This window comes from Ischnura elegans, chromosome 7, assembly GCF_921293095.1.
Source record: "Ischnura elegans chromosome 7, ioIscEleg1.1, whole genome shotgun sequence".
In the NCBI taxonomy this organism is placed as follows: domain Eukaryota; kingdom Metazoa; phylum Arthropoda; class Insecta; order Odonata; family Coenagrionidae; genus Ischnura; species Ischnura elegans.
In genome coordinates this window covers 31,113,835-31,134,292 of record NC_060252.1, presented here as the reverse complement: position 1 = coordinate 31,134,292, position 20,458 = coordinate 31,113,835, and the positions used below count along the sequence as shown (strand labels likewise).

General features: G+C 39.2%; 1 protein-coding gene across 1 annotated transcript in view; it reads left to right on the top strand.

The window, feature by feature from the left end:
• Positions 1-20,458, top strand: part of LOC124162951 — a 375,165-nt gene that overhangs the window by 332,550 nt on the left and 22,157 nt on the right. Inside the window, exons 2-11 of the mRNA XM_046539721.1 lie at positions 1,361-1,496; positions 5,105-5,348; positions 6,875-7,082; positions 7,598-7,714; positions 7,839-7,942; positions 8,030-8,157; positions 9,836-10,207; positions 14,115-14,334; positions 18,095-18,250; positions 19,540-19,963. Coding sequence (XP_046395677.1) covers positions 1,361-1,496; positions 5,105-5,348; positions 6,875-7,082; positions 7,598-7,714; positions 7,839-7,942; positions 8,030-8,157; positions 9,836-10,207; positions 14,115-14,334; positions 18,095-18,250; positions 19,540-19,963 — 2,109 coding nt within the window. The remainder of the gene's footprint in view (positions 1-1,360; positions 1,497-5,104; positions 5,349-6,874; positions 7,083-7,597; positions 7,715-7,838; positions 7,943-8,029; positions 8,158-9,835; positions 10,208-14,114; positions 14,335-18,094; positions 18,251-19,539; positions 19,964-20,458) is intronic.

The window sequence follows — 20,458 nt, the reverse complement described above, 5'->3', positions numbered from 1 at the left end:
CTGTCATTTTTGGCAGGTTTTCATGAAGTTTCCGTGATCTCCCGAATTGTGGTTCCGAGAAATCAAGATCGATCTCAGCAGCGCGTAGTTGTACGTTAAGGGTGAATATCCCGATACGTACCGTTTCGTGGCCAGAATGCTGAGTATGGTAACGCCATTCGTGCCATGTGAAAGAATTTTCTCCAAGACCGGTGAAATTGTCAAGGCATGCCCACGATCGTCAAGAAAGCATCTAAAAGAAGTTAACGACCTTTCTTAAAAATTTTAGTGAAGCCGAATGGTTACAAGCTGTGATACCCAAACTTTCATACGTGCGTGTTATTGTAAATTTTTACTGCAAGTAATTCAAGTATGCATTCCAAGAATATTTTTTTGGGATTTTTTCCTGCCACTGAAACGTGTATTTTGAGTGTTTTTCGAGTGAATATTAAACATTTTTGCACAGGCTGTGTTAAAAAAGAACGGTCAATTATTTCGATTAATCGATATTTTGGTTTATTTCGATTAAAAATCGACTTCTCGAAGAATCGATTTCGACCGACATTTTTTCATCACTATTCATGACATTTATGAGAGAGGTTTTATTAAAACCTCGCATGACTGTGTCCTAGAATCTACCCCCCTAAAGAAGTGGGTGATGTTTTCCCCGAGCGCCGAACGGAGGCTGACCGATGTATTGGCAAATGTTTTCCTCTAAAAATGAGGTGTGGGGATCGGGTTTGTGTGCTGGCTTTCCACCCTGAGGGTTCATGTGTGATGGAGATTTTACTTAAACGGCCTGATCCATACTCGAATGTTGTATGGAGGACACTTCAAGTACTCCGTCCGTCAAATGGGACGTTAAGCCGTGTTCGCTTTGGCGCCTTGAGTTTAGAGCCGACTCTGAGTTGTTCTCCGCCCTTTTTTCTCTACCCTTCCTTCATGGTGCAAAGGAACTCAGCTGTAGGCCGTCTCCTCCGAATACCATTCCATACATGATTAAATTGTTTAACGAATTTTCATGTTGTCCCTGTGAATTCATTTTTATTCGTTGATACATACGAATGAGTGCCTATGAAATTTATAAATTTACGATAATGATTCAATTCAATGCAGTTGATATGACAATAAAAAAGCATGTAATTATTAATTATTTTCGATTTATTTTTCTTTTCTCCTCATATTCATTCATTGGAATAACTTGTATATGACAGGCGGATGACGTATTGCTGATGCTGTGTGGAAAATTATTATATATATACCTCATTGTGTGTTTGGCCAACATTTGATATGAAAAACACGATTATTGCATTTATCGAGTCCATTGGTAAAGTAGCAACATTTTTGTCGACCTTAAGATTTCATTTTCTTCTATTTTCAGTTGTTTACTGTGACTACACTGCATCCGGACGTTCGTTGCATTTCATCGAAGATTACATCCGTCAGGAAGTGCTGCCAACCTACGGCAACACTCATACAACAACCTCCTCCACATCTGCTCAGACCACTTTGTTCCGGTAAGTTCTTGAGTTGGACATATCTTCTCTGAATAAGGCCGTACGCTTTATTCAGGGTTAGCTCTTGCTCGGGAATAAAATCGTGAAAAACCCATTGAAATAAAGTTCTCTTATTAAAAAAGGGGGAGTTTCATGATATTAATTAAAGAAGGAATCTCATCAACCATAAGAGTAATCCTGAGAACTCTTTTGCTCATCATTTCGCCGAGAAACAGTGTCACCATACTTCAAATTTTTTCGTTATTTATCAGAATCAAACTTAATATGAAAATCGTCTCCAAAGGGAAATTAAAAACTTATTTCCAATTCCACAAAGTATAAAAATAATAATTAATACCCGGGTGGGGCTTATAACAGCATTGCCTGGTTGACGATGCTATAACAAGTATCATCGTCAACTGACGATGCTATTGTGAGGGAAACCCAGTTCGTATAATTCGTTTTTTTGCTTCTTGGAATAGGGTAGTTTCGTTCATCAAAGAAAACGAAAGGCATTGATTGCGATTCGTTACCCACCATTAGTGTATTCATAATACACAAATTATTTGGTTTTTGAAATACCGGTTTAGACGAATGGCAAGGGTCAAATTTTATCCTCATTTGAAAAAGGCCAGATTGGCGCCCATGCGATTCCACTCCGCATGACGTCACAGGGACCTTGTTTCTACACGAGAGGATAGGAGTTATACATCGTCTGAGGTTACCAATGCATGCATGAGGCACAGAGCTCAGGGAAACATGTCTTAATAATCACCTATTAAAACTGGCTAAGTTCGGAAAGTTTTTTTCGTTTGATAAGGTATTAATAAACCTTTTTTAAGCCAAGCGCTACCATCCAGCAAGATACTCAGCTATCCGCTAGCATCCTGCGACGTATCAGCGCTAAGCCTCGCCTCAAGGTCACCTCACCGGGCGGGAGGGGGAACCAGAAATACGACGTACGGAGATATTTCCCGGCATTCATACTTAAGCGTCGCGTTTTCGCGCGCTTGAAAATTTTCACTTTTCATTTAATCGCGAAAAATATAGATGTTGTCATGTAAAAATCTAAAAGCGTGAAATACGTACTCCAAGAGTAATAATCTTTCGATTAAAGCAATAAAAAAATAATAGGAAACCACCCTATTGGTTAGCTTTTTATTTCTTACTGTTGAAGATTTTACGTGTTCACAAGATATCGCCTGACAATTCTGGATTTTAAAACCATCATTAAGTAAGTGAATTCTCAAACTTTCTGAAATCATGCTTTGTGCTGTAAATACGACAGTGACAACACCATAAATTAATACTGCCTTTAGTACACATTAGCACATTGACCCTAAAAGTATACCGCATGCTAAACACGTATATATGCTTGCATTCGACTTTCGACTTCGCTTGCTATGATATATATATGCTTGCATTCGACAGAAAACCCATATTAAAAATGAGCGAAAACCAAAAATTGCAGGAAAAACTTCGAATGTTAACTCGAATATTTTTTTGCAGTCAGAGTTGTTATTTGTATTCAGCTAGTTTTCATCAATGAATATGGTGTAACTGCATTGGTATTGTGCAAATCTGAATGCAATAATGGTAACAATTGTATATTATTGTTATTATAGCTCTGTAACAGAATATCCTATGATCATCCCATTCGGACATTTTTCGGATCATCCGGCTTCGGATATCCATGGGAGATCCGACGGATATCCTGATTGCCGGCGGACCTAGATATGACATAGCGGACCTGAAAGGGATATCCGTAGGATATCCGGTGTTGTTAGGGACGCTACTGCTCCTCCTAAAACCATACTGCCGGCTACTCACACTTTTGAATAACTTGGATTTTAAATTAATTTCAAACAATTATTTGGTCATTGCTGTTCTCCCGAAATTTTCAATGGACGCATTCCAAAATTCACTGTCAGTGCTGCTAAAGCACTTTGTAAACTGCTGGCTGTATCATCGCTGCCTCTCAACTGCATCGCTCAATCAGCGGCATTTTCTGTTGCTGAAGCTACTAGGAGCAGCCCTAGAAAAGTAGTAATGACAGTAATTTTATTAACATAAGCGATTTGACGGGCATTCAATCTTCAAGACTGGAGACCTTACCAAAACTTTACATGCTATAGAGTGTGCCAAATTAGAAACTTCCTACTTTCAGAAACTGTCCTAAATTATTTCATATTTCGTTTAAATGCTATGTCTATAATTTCCCATGAAAAAGTGAATTCCTTTTCTCTGTATCTGTGCAACAATGTCTCTCAAATTTTGTCATTCCATTCAGTTCCAAAATGATACTTTCTGTACCTTACTGAATCATTTTCATTAGAAATTGCTCAAAAAATTTAGCATTGCAGATTGCTTTTGGCTCTGTAGCAGTTTTATTTCTGTGCTATTTAGATATAGATATCAATGGCTTAAGTTAAAATATGTGTTGTTGATTATTATCTTATGGGGCCATTCCATGACAAGTCATCCAGGGGTTGACACCCACTAGTCACACATTGTCATGAAAATTTGTACTAATATTGTATTGATATAGATAAGAATAAATCCAAAGTTTCAGCTCATTCTGACAGCTCAGCTCTGACAAATAGTCTCAGAGATATGGTAGTTTGAAGTATCATCTGTTTCTCCAATATATTTTGTACAATAGGGTAGTTTCCTTCATCGAAGAAAATGAAAAGCATTGATTGCGATTCGTTGCCCACCATTAGTGTATTCATAATATTGAAATTATTTGGTTTTATAAATCACAGTTTAGACGAATGGCAATGGTCAATTTTAACTGCATTTGAAAAAGGCCAGATTGGCGCCCATGCGATGCCGCTCCAGGTGACGTCACAGGGACCTAGTTTCTATACGAGTAGATAGGAGTTTTACATTGTCAGAGATTACTAATGCATGCATGAGGCACAGAGCTCAGGGGAACATCTCTTAATAATCACACATTAAAAATACCTAAGTTTGGAAAGTTTCCTTCGTTTGATAGGTGAATAATAATCCTTATTTAAGCCAAGCATCTAGCTACTTACTAGCAGCCTGCGTCATATCAGCGCTCAAGCCTCGCCCCAAGGTCACCTCACACGCCGACAGCTGGAACCAGAAATATATCACACGGACTTTTCCCGTCATTCCTACTTAGCTGTCGCGTTTTCGCATTTCGAAAATCTAAGAGTGTGAAATGCGTTCTGCAGGAGTAATAATCTTTCGATATAGGCCATAAAAATAACAGGAAACCACCCTATTGAATCAATTTAGGAGCATCTAGCTTTTTGGAGCCTTGTTGATTTGTCATGTGAAAACTGGAATTCGTGCACGCTCATTTGGCATGTACACAATGCTTGGAAATCGGAATAGACTAAAACTTCAAACTACCATATCTCTGGAACTATTTGTCAGAATGAGCTGACATTTTGGACTTTTTCTTATCTAAATGCATACATGTATTTTGCATACAAAATTTTATTAACATTCAAGAACCTTGGGTGTCAAGTCTACTATTTAATGGATCATTTGGCGTGGAATGGCCAATATGATAAGTTTACCCCCTGCCAAACACCTCAGAGTTTCCTGGTGTAGATGGACACAAATAGAATGGCTTCTCTGTACTCCCCATTTAGGCATGAGGCGAGGGACATTTTCCGCAATGCGACAAATGCATCAGAGCATGATGCGGTGATCTTTGCTGGCAGCGGCTGCACGGGAGCCATCCACAAGCTGATCCAAGCGCTCGACCTACCCTCGCTCTTCCAAAATGCAGCGGCCTCTGGCTGCGCGGACCCCAACCTTCCAGCGGTCGTCGTCTTTGTGGGGCCCTGGGAGCACCACTCCAACCTGCTGCCGTGGCGGGAGCTAGGGGCCAAGGTATGGCGCGACAGTGTTTCCGCGTATGGATTGCTAAGTTCTAACAGCACGTATAAAAAAAATCTCAAAAATAGCAACTTTTCAGGAGAGCAAAAGAACGATTTATATTTCTAATTGTACATTTATAATTTTCATTGAAATTAAAAACCAAAAATACATAAAATTGAAAAATAAGCATGCATTAGCAGACAAAGTGTTGTTTTTTGCTTGAATTTAATTTTTATATCAACAGTATTACAAGGAAGTATTGACTCAGAGCGGCCAAATTTTGAGATACGTGTTGTTAGAACTTAGCCATCGATATATTGTGCTCATCAATGAAATTTGGAGTTTACTTATGACTTGGACAGTTCTTACTTTGGTGGAAATTCTGTTTGCTTCAGTGTGATTGTCCTGACTGTACTGTTCTTAATAAGACTGTACCTATTATCTTAAAGATGAATATATGCTAACAGCCCCAACTAAAGCTTATTTCCCCTTGTAATATGGATTGTTATACCATCAGTGGTGCTGGTGGCGACTTTTGTAATGGGTTGTGGATGACAGCACACTTAACGGCTGACTGCAAAATCATCTGTTGTAATATTCGTTGTTAAAGTTTTCAGTCCTCATACATAGTTTTCAGTTCTTGCTGCCAGTATGCAGTGGCCTAATTTTTCTATGTGGGATATTACTAATGCAGTGGAACTTGAATAATTTGAACATCAAAGGACCAGTATAAAACTTCGAATTAACCAAAAATTCGAATTAAAGAAGTCCTTAATAAATAGGTCCAAAACAATAAAATTCGTATTCCCAGTCAAAACTCTTTATTAAATTGACACTCTTGAATTATAAATACTTTGATTAATGCATATTAACAAGATTAAAGAAACTTTAAAACAGGCATATTTATTTCAATAAACTACGAGGTAAAGTTTAGGAACATTTTTATGCTAACCTTAAAATATCCTTTGCAACTTCTTTACTGCTGTGCACTACCAACTTAACTCGTAATCATATACGTTTACACAAGATGTCGTAGCATAATACTCTGCAATAGAATCGTAATGACCAAATGGATTTAAAATATTGAATACGTACACATTCTCTTGAGGAATAGAGTATTGAAAAATAAACATAAAGCTCCTGGGATGGCAACCGTAAAACAAAACCTACTGTTTTTCAAAAAAGGATGTCTTTTTTACCTGTTTCCTCGTTTCTCCTAAGAATTAAGCTGGGAGGGAAAGGGTGAGTCATCAGACTCTACACTGGCAAGCATTTTGTCTAACACAAACCTTTTGACAATAGCGTCAGTAAAGCATATTTTCCAATGGATTCACAATTATTTTGAGTCACAGATCATAATGTATACCTTAATTTGACACACCAAAAATTCGAATTATCCACGATTTTTTAGCATTGTTTGAATACAAAATGCTGGGGACCAAGAAAAATATTCTAATTAAAGAACATTTCGAATTAAAGAAGTTCAAATTATTCAGGTTCGTCTGTATGTATTCTTTTTTTACCCTTTTGATTATTAGATTGTACGCATAGCGGAATCAAAGGAAGGACACTTAGATCTAGATAATCTGGAGCAGCAGCTACAAGCCCACCATGGACTCGGAAGGTGTCTCATTGGCTGCTTCTCTGCTGCCTCAAATGTCACTGGCGTCGTCGCAGATGACGTTGCAACCACAATTCTGTTGCACCAATATGGTGCCCTTGCTTTCTGGGACTATGCCGCTGCAGGTAATTCTCTTGAGTAATCAAAATTCAGTGCAATGGTAGGATGAGCATGGCTTACTCTGGGCCAACTTATATAATTTAATTTATTTTCCTCTCACCGCACAATTTTCAATTTTTTCAATCGCTGCTATCTACTCTTAGACATCAATAGTTGTTGAAATTTTATTTATTGATAGATTTTAATTTTAATTTCTACCATTCATGAAATAATAAATATAACCTTTTAGTGAACCAATGTTACTCTTATATTGTTGTATCTTTGTCCCTATAAAATTCAACGGAACTGGTGTTCAATCCAGAAAGAAATGCGTGCGAAAAATGAAGCACTCATGGGTAATTTTACTGTAGTCATGGTGAAATAACTAAATTTTAGCTTATTTTGGACCATAACAAAACTGCGCCCAAGTCTATACATTTGAGGTTTGCATGAATAGAGTCTGAAAATAATTGAAAAAAAAGTCTCGATTCTAAAGCCATTCTACTTCTTCATGGAATAAAATGCATTAATTTTTTTCCAGCACCCTATGTGAAATTGGATATGAATCCAGTAATTCCAGGAGTCGAAGAAAGATCTGTCTATAAAGATGCGATGTTTTTTTCGGTTCACAAGTTTATCGGAGGAGTCCAGACGCCAGGTATGTGTGACAATGGTTCAATATATAATGGCAAGTGTGGAAGAAGTCCACATATATTCTGCGTGGATACTTGACTTATAATACGTACTGCTATGGTCAAATAATTTTAAATTTTCTCTCGCAGGAGTCCTCATTGCGAAGAAGTCATTATTTAAAAATTCAGTTCCAAATGGGTGCGGAGGAGGTTCAGTGTTCTTTGTGTCCCGAGACAGTCATCGATATCTCAAGGTTGGTGTCGTGTTGATGCTAATTTTACCCATGGATGTTTAGAAGAACTCAAAACTAATTACTTACATAATACTTTCTTGTGTGCAGGACACAGAGCTTCGGGAAGAAGGAGGGACAGGCGCAGTTGTGGAATCCATCCGAGCAGGACTGGTGATGCAGCTTAAAGAGTCAGTCACTTCTAAAGTGATCATGTCCCACGAGGAAAGAATCACCAGGTAGCTTTTAGATTCATGTGCTGCGTTAAACAAGCTTGAGGCCCGTATTCTTAGTCGACCCTACATATCCCTCCCCACATAACAAGAGGCCTCTACATGTGTTTCTCAGTCAACCCTACATACCGTACTTCTCCAAATATAGTCCCCCTCTGAATATAGTCCCCCCCCCCCTAATTTTGAGGCTTCAGTTTCGGGAAAAGTTAAAAAAATGCGTTTGAATATAGTCCCCCCCTTTACTTTTGCCACAGGCATTTTTGGAAATAAAGGGGGGACTATATTCAGACATATACGGTAAGTGGTGGGGGGTAATTCCATCATCAAGTTCTCTGAAATGATGTAGATGATGGCACAGTGCCATTTTTCCACTCTGTTTGCGTAATGAGACCTAACTATGAAACTAAGAAAAGACGTCCAATGATTTTTAGGTGTATTGTTAGGGCAACGGCTCAAGGTAAATAAAAAATTGGTCTCGTCCACCAGGTCGTGTTGGTACATTAATTAGCACTACAAATACTCTCATATCGAGCCAAAAGTAAAATCATGTTGTCTTTAAATTACTTCAAAAGCGGGTGTGCAATATAGTGATAAGTACAGGGTAATTATGATCATTGACGTGAGAGCTTACATTGCATCATCAAGGTTTGTTGCTTTTTCCTTCTGTAGTTAAGTGTATTATGTGGCAAATAGGGGCTTGTGAATATATTTTATATGGTTGTGCATAAACGATGTTGGTTTCTCAAAAGTGTACCAAGTGTCAAACGTGGAAAATATTAAAATATATCTGCAGAAACTAGGTGATGTATACCACTACATTGTACTTATTATACTTCAGTCAATTTTATTATTTATTTCACTTGATGGGTATAATGTGGTAGTATTATTACCTTTCTGCCGTGTTACTGTACATTTTAAAATGGCTCATGTGAGATCCCTCCCTTAATATCCATTTCAACATAGATTCTTTAATCGAAGTGATCAGCAGACAAAATTTGGCTGCCACGTTTTTGTAGGGTGTAGGGCTGGTTCGTGTACCTTACGTAAAGTAGGGCACATTTTGTTCCAAAAATGGCCATATGTATAGTCCAGCCAGCGAGAGTTGTCCGATGACACTGTAGAAGAAGGGGAAGAGAACTGTGCCAACATGGTTTGCAACCAATCGCTGTCCCCCAAATGCACCTCACACCCTTGCCTAGTCATACAATGCTGTCACATGCATATGAAGCACTGAAATAAGCCTGAACCACCTTTCTGCGAATCGCCAAAACAAAAGATTCTTCCTTTGGATCCTTCACGCTCATAGTCCCTTCTGGCCGCTTTCTTAACGGAACCCTTTTGTTTACATGTGAGGTGGGCGTTTCCCTTTCTTACCTGGCAACCTTGCCCCCTACCCCTTCTAGCTGTCAACGGACAACTCTTGGCGGCCGGACTGTAGGGCTTGATGTGGCGTATGTAGGGCAAGATCAGTTGAAGGATGACAACCAAAAGTTGGCTTGTGAGTTATACATGATTGCATGTTATACTTGGGAATTTAGGGTAACCATTTTGGGAGAAGGATTTATGTTCAATGCATCGACATGGGTTGGCAAATTTCACTTGGCATTGCAATTCCAATGGTAATTCAATTAATGTTGCAAAAAGAGATACTCGGCATTGAATGACTTCTCTCTCTCTTTTCCAGAATGTTCCTTGCCCACATACGGACCATCCCAGAGCTGCACCTGCTTGGGCCCACGTACACGGACAATAACTCTCTATCGAGGTCAGCGTGTGGCTCGCCGTCTCCATGCCTGTCGCCAGCGAGGGGGCGCCCAGCTTCCCCCTCACCCTTTGTCCGCTCCTCCACGCCCCGCCACCTACCCATCTTCTCGTTCGTCGTGAGACACCCCAGGGGCATCTTCCTGCACCACAATTTCATCTGCGCCGTGCTCAATGACGTGTTTGGTGTGCAGGCGAGGGGTGGGTGTGCGTGTGCTGGGCCATACGCGCAAGACTTGCTGGGCATTGACGAGAAACTGGCTGCTGAGTATGAGGCAGTGCTCCTTGAGGACAGGTGAGGTTTTTCAATAGAATTTCAATGTAAACTATGTACAGTACAATCTTCTTTACCTCTCGTCCAATTAATAGGATTATCCACCTATCACTTTCTTGGCCTGTACCCCCATGCATTCTCCATTTCCTGCCTTTCTCCGCCTTAAAATAATAATTTTTTTAATGATAAACACCACAAAGATATAGAGAAAGCATGACATAGAAATCAAATGAAAAACATCACTTATTTTGGCACGTTCCTTTTCCCTATCTGTTCCAAGCACCTGGAAGTGACATGGCAAAAAGCTCAGTCAATCATGGCTTTCATTACGCCAACTCAATAACCATCAAGTTAGCTGGAGGGCTTCAGACCCTGGAAGCCTTCTTTACTTCTATTTTTTTTTTAAATATTTTAAACTATGTAGTATCTGTATTGGCCTTGTTTTAAAAATACCTACACGTTTGCTCCAGTCTTAGGTGGGGGGCTGAGTTGTAAACGGTTGGCCATTTCATGTGGCTACATTCAGTCTGACATGACTGTGACCCTCCGGAGGGTCACACTCAGCGCTTGAGGGAAAGGAGTTTCATCTTGGGTGACCTAACCCACCAGAGGATCACACCCGGGATGTTAATATGTATTTCTCAATTTGGCCTCAAATGCAGATGGCGTCACATACTTAGCCAAGTACGAGCATTAGAAATTCAATGAGTGATTGCCTACAGTGCACTTGTAGTGGCTCACTGTATTTCCATTATGCCATGGTTGTTGCCTCAAGCAATGAATGATTCATTTAATGGTTCACCTTGGGATCCAACAGATCTCTGATTGTGGTAGTTTCCATTTGTAAATACTGAATATCCCCCATGGCTGCACCAAATAGATTATACCAATTATAGAATAGACATACTGATATAACAACCCATTTTGATACAACACCTCATTTTGCTGAATGGTAGCCTTAATTAAATGAAGAAAAATTTTAAATTCACACTCATGTGGTGGTAGAATTGGGTTCAATGCACAAGTTTGTCTCACTGGAGGGTTGAATAGGGAAATTGCATACTTTTTATAAACAGTTTGCTGATATACTACAGTAAACACTTAGTACCGCAATATACTTTTTTCCGCTTAAAATTCAGTTTATACCCTAGAAAATGACTTCCAAAAGTCGCCCGAGTTTCGCGGGCTAAAAAATACCGCCCCCACTAATCTTTGGCTGTGACGTCATAGTTCAGTACGAGTCCAAGATCCAAGCCCAGTAACTGCAGGTTTGGAAGAGCCACATTGCGTTTAAAGGAGAACGTGGGTGAAATAAGGAAAAATTACAAGTGGTGCATTGTTCCTCTGTTCAATAACACCCCAGAAAAACTTTTCGTCTGCATTCCCACGGAGGAAATTAGAAGAAAAGCCTCGATGCATGCCGTCTGTCGGGATGAGCGTTACGGAAAAATAAGAGTATAATAAACGGAATGATAAACCCGTGTGCTATGTGAGCGAAGATAACTTTAATATAAATAATATTTCCATATTTCATTGACTGAATAACTTGAAACTGAGATTTTTCGATAATTCGGCCGCCGTAGAATAAAAACTCAACTTCCGAGCAAAAATCGAGATAGGCGTTTCTCGATGGTTATGATGGACTCAAATTATTTATGGCACTTGTTCAATTTCAGTTACGGAAGGACATAGAAAATTCCATGATGTTTAAAATCAAGGGAGGAAATATGAAAATATAGAGCAACGTTGATCCTCATGCATTCGAGTGCCAGCCAAGAAGACAGCGTTTTCTTCTACTGTCGGCGTCAAAATGATGTGCCGCTGTACTTTGCAAATTTATATCCTGGCTTCACTACATGCTATAATAATGAACTATACGTCATTTTAAAGGAAATTTTATCCTAAATTCTGATTTATTTTATTACAAAAAAAATTGAAAAATGTAGACACGGTCAGTGCAATAAATGACTCCGCGCACCGAAAAATTAGCCGTTTTGTCAACTTCATGAACTTTGCAACTCAACCTAAGGAAAACTACTACGTCTACAGCATTCATCTTCCACATTAATTTACACTCATCAGTGCGGATTAATAAAATGGCTTTTGGGTATTTTTAGAACTTATATTTTGTTACAAATTAATGAAAATATTTAAACATTATCTTGCCCCATAGTTTACCCCGAAAGATAAAGGAAGTTGTTGATGGAAAAAGAATGGAATCCAGAGGTGGTCACAAAAAATGAATCGCAGCATTCTTTGATTTTATTCTGCGCCGTTGCTTGCTTTTCAAAAAAAAGTTGAGTCACAAGAGGAATGTTCCGCGGCCTTTGATTTGGAAACTATGGAGATAAGAATGGACATGTGTGGATCAGCAATTTCCATTTAGTTGGCTGTCAGGATAAACCAAGGATCCATTTAAAGGTTGTCAGGCCATCGTATAAAGATAGGACTGATGTGCACCACAGGGGAAATGGTGTTTGAGGGAAAGTCAAACCCAAAGTTGCCCAAAGAATGTGCAGTTCTATGTTGCTCTTTCCCCAGTTAAAACCAAATAGAAATTGGATTGGGATGATATTTTCACCACGGGTTCCAGTGATAGTGAGAGTGCAGGTGATCACGGTCATCGTCGAAAGTCATCCCTCTAGGATTTCCGATACGGAATTTTTAAGTGACAACCGATCGCAATGACGATGAGCTCGCCTTTAGAGAAGGTTTCCGATATATCCTGAGAAAAGCTCCCAAAATGTATTAAAGACTCTGTTTGGAAAACATGCACATTTTAATGCTAATTTAGGAAGTATTTCATTTCAAAAGTAACTTATTAACACCTGAAGACGTTGTGTTTATTATATTGATCGAAGTGCGATTGACCGATTCTTTCTGCAGAATAGGAAGTGGCTTCGGGGTTTTTATAGTCACAAGATGGTAGATTGTGTTGGAAGTTCGTCTATATTATCGCTACTAAATTGAAACATTAATAGTCTGGCTTCCTCAGAGCTTCCTGTCGCCCTCCAGGCAAGGTATTTTTAAGTTGAAAGTATCATCGACAGCTTTGAGGTGGAAATAAGTTCACCGTAAGACTCTACCGGACTGCCAAAAGAATACACATTTCACATGAGTATACGCTTTCGCCAATATAATACGCAAGTCTCACTTTGTTATGAACTATAAAACATTACAGATGCACATCAGCTACCTTTCCATTTCTCGGCATCGACTTTCCGAGCCGACGAAGTCTACAGTTTCACTAAAATACCCTGTTATCATGATGGAATCAGTAACAGGAAGCTTGCTAGGATCAGCCTAAGAATAACCATATGCCTTCATCTTTACGCAATCTATCGCTTTCAATGGAGGAGAAATAGATCAAATAATAGCCCTGAAGTCACAATGAACAACTCCGATAAGTCTGCACTTCAATAAATGAATCATAACCACGCCGTCGCATGTATTCAAGTATGCAACCTATACTATGGCCGTGCCGCCGTGCCTCGTACTGAACTATGACGTCAATTTTCTACCAGCCAATCATCGGGCATTTTCGCTTCTCACTTGCATTTGAAAATTCTCGTGAACTTTGATGCATTAAATATCGCAAACCACGTCATAAAATAATAAAAAAACTTTCACCGAGGTATGCAAACATATATTTTTATATAATTTTGGGGCTATTGATTATATCTGAAATATATGCAAGTTCCCTATTAATGAAATGACAGATATATACGAGGCTCTACTGTTTTTTAAGTTTTCCTGCAAGTCCATACTACTTTTTTTGTGCTTTTCAGCAACAATTATAAAATAATGATCATTAACAAGCAATTGGGATAAGCTGCTGATATGTAATATGTAAATAAATACATAAGTGGTTTAACTAGTGCTGTATTCCTTCACTTTACCACGTAATGACTTTGTGTTGTGGGTACAGTCGTCTGGACAGGACGCATCTTCGCAGGCACGAGGAGAGTTCCAACTTTGAGATGCTTCGTCCCGGCTTCACTCGCATCAGCCTGCCATACTTCATGAGCGAGGAGGAGGTGGCATTCATCCTGGAGGCTCTCAAGATGGTCGCCACTGAGGGCTGGAAGCTGCTGCCGCAATACACCCTTCGGCCAGAGACGGGAGAGTGGAGACACCACTCAAACATGGTATGCTCTTGTACTTGACTCAATCATTGCATGAAACACATCATTTCATATGGTGTATGTCGATTGATGCGAAGACCATGTCACTTGAAGTGGTTACTTGATGGATGCAAGTTTTTGCTTTCATCATTCCATATCGATGGCTAAGTTCTAACAACATGTGTGTATCTCAAAAATAGTAAATTTTCAGGAGAGCAAAAGAAACGACTTATATTTTTAATTGAGCACTGAAATTAAAAACCAAAATATTCATAAAACTGAAATAGATGCATATACATATTTGCAAACAAAGAGTTGTTTTTTGCTAGAATTTTATTTTTTAAATGTCATTACTAGTGATGGGTCGATTCCAAAATTTTATCGATTCCGATCCCGATTCCGATTCTGACATTTCGATTCCGATTCTACCGATACCGATTCCATCGATTCTGATGCCATAGGCTCCAAGAAAAATATGACTTAATTCCAGGCAACAAGAAAACCACTTTTAAAAATATCACTCTATAAAAGAGTCAGTTGACAAAAGCATCTTCCATATCATCACTATGTAATTAAAATATAATAGCTAAATTTCAAAACAGAAAATACCTGAAAAGTGGTGTTACATGATAGGTATTACTTTAGAATATTGGCACTCATAATATGTTGACCATATATATATGTATCCAAACTACAAGGAGAGCCCTGAGTACAGAAATTTTCATAGCTGTAATAAAGATTACATATTACGTGTATGAATCATGTAATATTTGGCCCTTTCAAATTCTCAAGCAGAAAAACCAATTATTCTACATTCTCAGCCAGCAGGTTTTGACGTCTCCACGTTTCAGTATTACTGCCTGCAGAAAATTGCCTTTTGCTACACACTTGTGTGATTGGGCAAGTACTTTCCTGCCAAAATTGCAAGATTATGGAGACTTTGGAATTTTTATTAAAAATTATATCAACGATTTTTTTGGATCTTGAATCTTCTTGGAATTCAAGTGGACGAAGCAAACGAACTAAAGAACTAAACTTCAGTTTTGTAGACCTAAAAAAATTCTATACTTCTCACGTCATTTAATCAACCTTAAAATCTCTTGCTTTTTTTAAGTTCAACAAAAAACTAAAAGCTACAAATTAATATCACATCGGACGGACGCAGTAAGAAAAAAGGCTAAAAGAGCCTAGTGGTGTGAAAACTCCCCCTTCCGCGCGACTCACCTCGGCGAAGTTGGAAAGGGAAAAAGGGTATCGGTTGTTGCCTTTCACGGAATCAGTTCATTTTTCTCTCTCTTAAGCATGCTGAAATAATCTCTTCACTTTACTTCAATACCCAGGGCATATTTCTTATGCGTGGGATAGCTCCGAAAAATATCCAATCTTTAGTATTTTCACTTGAGTAATGCGCTAATTGTTCAAGTCAATCTATACATAATCCTTTTTAACATCCTCAGTTTAGTGTTTTAAGTCAATGAAGACGATTATCCATGCTTTAAATTACGATTTTCAAGACTAATGTTTTAAAAAACTTGAGAAATCGGCCTCAGTTACCGAGCCTAGGAGTTCCGCGGCGTGTAGCTGAGCTTTGACGCGCGATTGAAAAATCGCTCTTGTTTCCTTCGTCGCAGACTTTTTTTCCAAGATTTCTAATTAGTACTCTTTAGAAATCTCTACTTTATATTGTGGTTCAAATTTTCCGAGTTATGTTTTTCGTAAACGAAAGATAATGTCTACTTTATGTCAAATTTCATGCGAAAAACGGGTCGGCCATTTTGCGTCGTAAAACCAGACATATGAGAGCCAAAATCTTCAAAAGCCATTGAAAGTATAGGCAAAGCACCAGATCAAAGGAATGTTTCGTTTTTTATTCCATAAAACTCATACCAACGCAAAACCACTTGGATAAATTCAAAGATTTTTTTAGGAAAAACGATATCTCGCGTGGCATTGAAAAATTGGTCATGTTTGGGCCGTTGTATCTCACTAAAGGTTCGTAATTATGTAAAATGGCATATAAATCTATATCTGGTTATGATTTATGATTATTTACGCTACGTTTCAAGCCTCTATCCCCAAAAAGGTCATTTTGGACTTTATTCCAGCTTTTTCCGATTTCGGACCAGTGTGCGCCGGGTAGGAAGACGATCGGCCGCCGCGGCTGGCGTAAAGATATTCGGCGCCCACGTCGACAACTATAGTGTATTCGGCAAGCTGAAACTACCAGGTCAAGGCATTAGAATGACTTATCGGCTTTAAAAACTGCATTATTACATGAGTTTCATGATAGCGCTTTCTTTCGGCAGATTGCTGGACCTACTAGCCTCGATAGCTCTGTAACCTTAATTACTCGACTCGACATTCGTAATGCTACTCAAAACGCTCGAGTCGAGTACCAACTACTCGATCGACTTGAATTTTCGAGTACTCGCTCATCCCTGGAAGATATGTATTTTGTCATTACGATTACGTGGCGCGAAAATTCAAATGACTGTTGGAAACGCGGTCGTATATTTTGTTGTTTGAAGTACTAATAGAATCGGAATCGATTTTTCACCTTGGCAAGTACTCGTTTTCGATTCCGGTTCTTGGTCGAGAATCGAGGAATCGAAGAATCGAGGAATCGAACCGACCCATCACTAGTCATTACATTTTGTTTAAGATACCTGTCTCAAACCGGCCAAATTTTGAGATACATGTTGTTATAACTTAACCATCGTTATATCATTGGCTGGGCTTAAACCATCCAATCTGCAGTTATAAGCCCTTTGTGCATTTCTGTAAGTTACTGCAGAATCTGTTACTTCTCAGGTTACTTCTGCAGAGTGACTGATGATGTGAGAATGATTTCTGTGGTGTGCGATGGAATTCTTCATTTTTGGTTACTGCTGCATCAATTGCTGTTGCAAGGACAACAGTTTCACTGGCACTACTGCCAGCATCTTCAAGTCAAAGAAGCCTTTGTCATTGCCATGGCAACTAAGGCAAGGTAGTGGCCAAAAATAAAGAATTTCAGAGTGATTCTGATGATTCTGCATTCTTAGGTTTAAGCTGCTTCCAGTTATGCTGTTGAGAGCAGTTTCACCATTGTACATTCTGACATTTTCGTGTTGAAGGTGCTGCTCTGCCTTTTTTTTGGTCTGTATGTAGTCCTAATTTAATTCCTTTTTTGTGTTCACTGATTTATTGCCTCTCAGAGTTCTCTCTTCTATGATTGGTGGAGAGAATACCCCACCTCTGGGTGAAGTTGGTCAAGTATGGCTACGTAAAGGCTGAGAAAAAATGCAGAGCAGCTCCTTCAAATTGCAGATACCAGGAAGATCAATGGTGGAACTGTTGTCTTCAGCAAATCTGGATCCAGTATAACCTGAAAAATAGAGAATCAGCAGAATGTGTTGTTCCAATGTGCAAGGACCTATCCAAATTGACGTACTGCTTCCCAAATGATCTCTTAAATTTAGCAATTTTGGGCCTGGAATAAGGTTGGATTTAAAATGTGGAGGGGCTCCTAGCCTCACCAACAATTGCTGTTAGCGGCAGATGCCAAGAAGTTCTACCATCTGAAAGCAGATTAATACTGTTTCTGTTTAACACATGCACTGGCTGTAATAGAGAAATTTATGCTGTGGGATATTACAGCTATTCCTGTCAAATTGCACCAATGATTTAATGTATACTGTGCATATGTAAATTACTTACAAATATGAAGAAGTTACACTTGAAATTGGGACCACGCACAGCTTTTTCAGGGATTTATGACCTTAATGTGATCTCTATCACTTAGGTGTTCAAAGACCGGAAGTGGTTGAGCTCAATACGGTACACGGATGGGAAGATGACTCTTGGAGATCAGAAGGGAAGCAGCTCAATGTCATCCTTACCTCAGGATTATGCTGACTGCCTTCAGACAGCTAGAGGCATCTTCAACAAAGCTAGAAAGGTGAGATACCTACAATAGCTGTGTACTTTCCTATTTTTATTATTTTTTGTGTTACTACAGTTTTAGATATGAAGAATAAATTTAAGAAAAGCTTTGCTACACAGCTGGCTTTGTTTTTGGCATTATATATATGGAATGGAGGATCGTGTGAACAAAAGAAAATATATGAAACATCTAATACCTTTTTTCTGCAGCTGGCTCAATCATTGAGTTAATATGGAGCTATAAGTCACTCTCAAGCTTCATTCCTAATGACCTCAAGGTGCTGTTTCATGCTGTGTGCTAGTCATAAAGTCATTTTTACATAAAAATTTGCTCGTTAGTTCAATTTTATGTTTTACAGATGGTATACTGTAAATGCTAAAATTGGTTAGGTACTATAAGTTTCTTTTATTTTATTCATGTGCTAAACTTAATCGGCACTTTTGTCTATCTTATATTTTTCATCTGTGAAGGCATTTATATTAACCCACTGCCTGATTTACGGAGTTTCAATTAGCAGTGTTCTGCGTGTATTTATATACGCAGTATATTTATATATACAGTATATTTATATATACAGTATATTTATATATACAGTATATTTTTCATCTGTGAAGGTATTTATATTAACCCACTGCCTGATTTACGGAGTTTCGATTAGCAGTGTTCTGCGTCATCACTATTCTACATCAGCCCTGTTTATATTTTGAAGCCTTTTCCAGTCTAACACACTCTGTTCCTGTGTTATAGGAGATGAATATTATTCAGGCTTCTGACCTTTCAGGCTCTCCATTCTGCTGACGTTTCAATGTAATACTTTTCCTATCATCTTAAGGGTTGATTGATGCCGAGTGCTAAGGTGATGTGGCCTTACAGACTGCCTAAGGTGGGTTAGGCCAGTTGTATCAGAGGTGACAGGTATGACTTTTCTGCTATATTTTAAATAGGATTCCATACCATACCCAGGTTTAGGTCTTGATGTATGTTGAAGTTATTGGTGGCTGTATGAATTTCTATGGCCTCAGTGGTGATTCTATCCCAGAATTGATTGGAATGGCAAAGCTGTTTTTTGGCCAAGATCAATGGAGTGCTCTGCGATTGCTGAGCAAATGGAGAGCCTGACCTACTTGGAAACCAGAGAAAGATTCAACACAGCATTTCGCTGAGATCGTATCATATCCTTTTTTAAATTTATGTACATTTTTTAAAAATATATAAGTCTTGTACACATACTTTCTGAACACACTTCACATAACCTTCCTCTCTCTTCACTCTTTAGTGTATTTTTGAATTGTTCATTTCAATAGATGGCCCAGCGATTTCCCCTCGCTGATCAGTCGGTCATGTTCGACGAGAAGACGGAGAGGCTGCGTTGGTTTATGCTGCCTAGCGAGGCACAGGACTTGTTGCTGGCCAACTCACAGAAGGTGAAGACAGAGGTTCCGTTTGACCCTGCCGGTTATGTTGGGTCCCGAGGGAGCAGCGGATCTTGCGAAGATGCCCCCGTCCCCTCTCCCAGCCCCCCTAACAACTACCACATCAACGGATGGACTCACGACGGCCCCTCCTACTCTCCGCCCAACGTCCAGCAGCACCCACACCACTCGAGGCCCACATTCGCAGTTGGTGCCACCGTTGACCCCTCCAACTTCTCCCCGCCCATTCAGTGCAGCGGCCACTCCCCCCTGGCCAGCTGGGGACGCTGCTACAGCCTCAACTCAATGGTCTCAGGTAACCCCATCCTCAATATTTGTTAGTCACAGGGCGAATCAAATGCCTCGTCAGCCGAATGATTCGTGGAGTTCCTACATTGTCTTTATGGAGGAGTTTTTTTGAGCCAATGTTTCAAAACTTGGTGTTTTCCTCTGCATTGCTTTAATTACATGAATGAGAGAGAAAAGGAAACATGGATGGGAATGGATGTATGACCAATTATTTAAAGTCTGGATCGTGATCAAGTTTGAAAAATAACTAGCCCCATTTTTAGTTTTTCAATCTCTTGCCTTCTTCTCATATTTGCGATGAAAAATTTACTTAAACACGTTCTGCCAAGCATGTCGCGGGGTGTTTGAGGATGTTTAAACACACCTCTGGATTTCTGGACTTCTTGCCAGCACTTAGCCTCATATCACTATAAAATAAACTAATCAATAGGCTCTTCACTTGTGCATTGCCTTACAGCAGATGTATAAAGAAGTTGGGGAAAAAATAAATTGTTGTACAGTC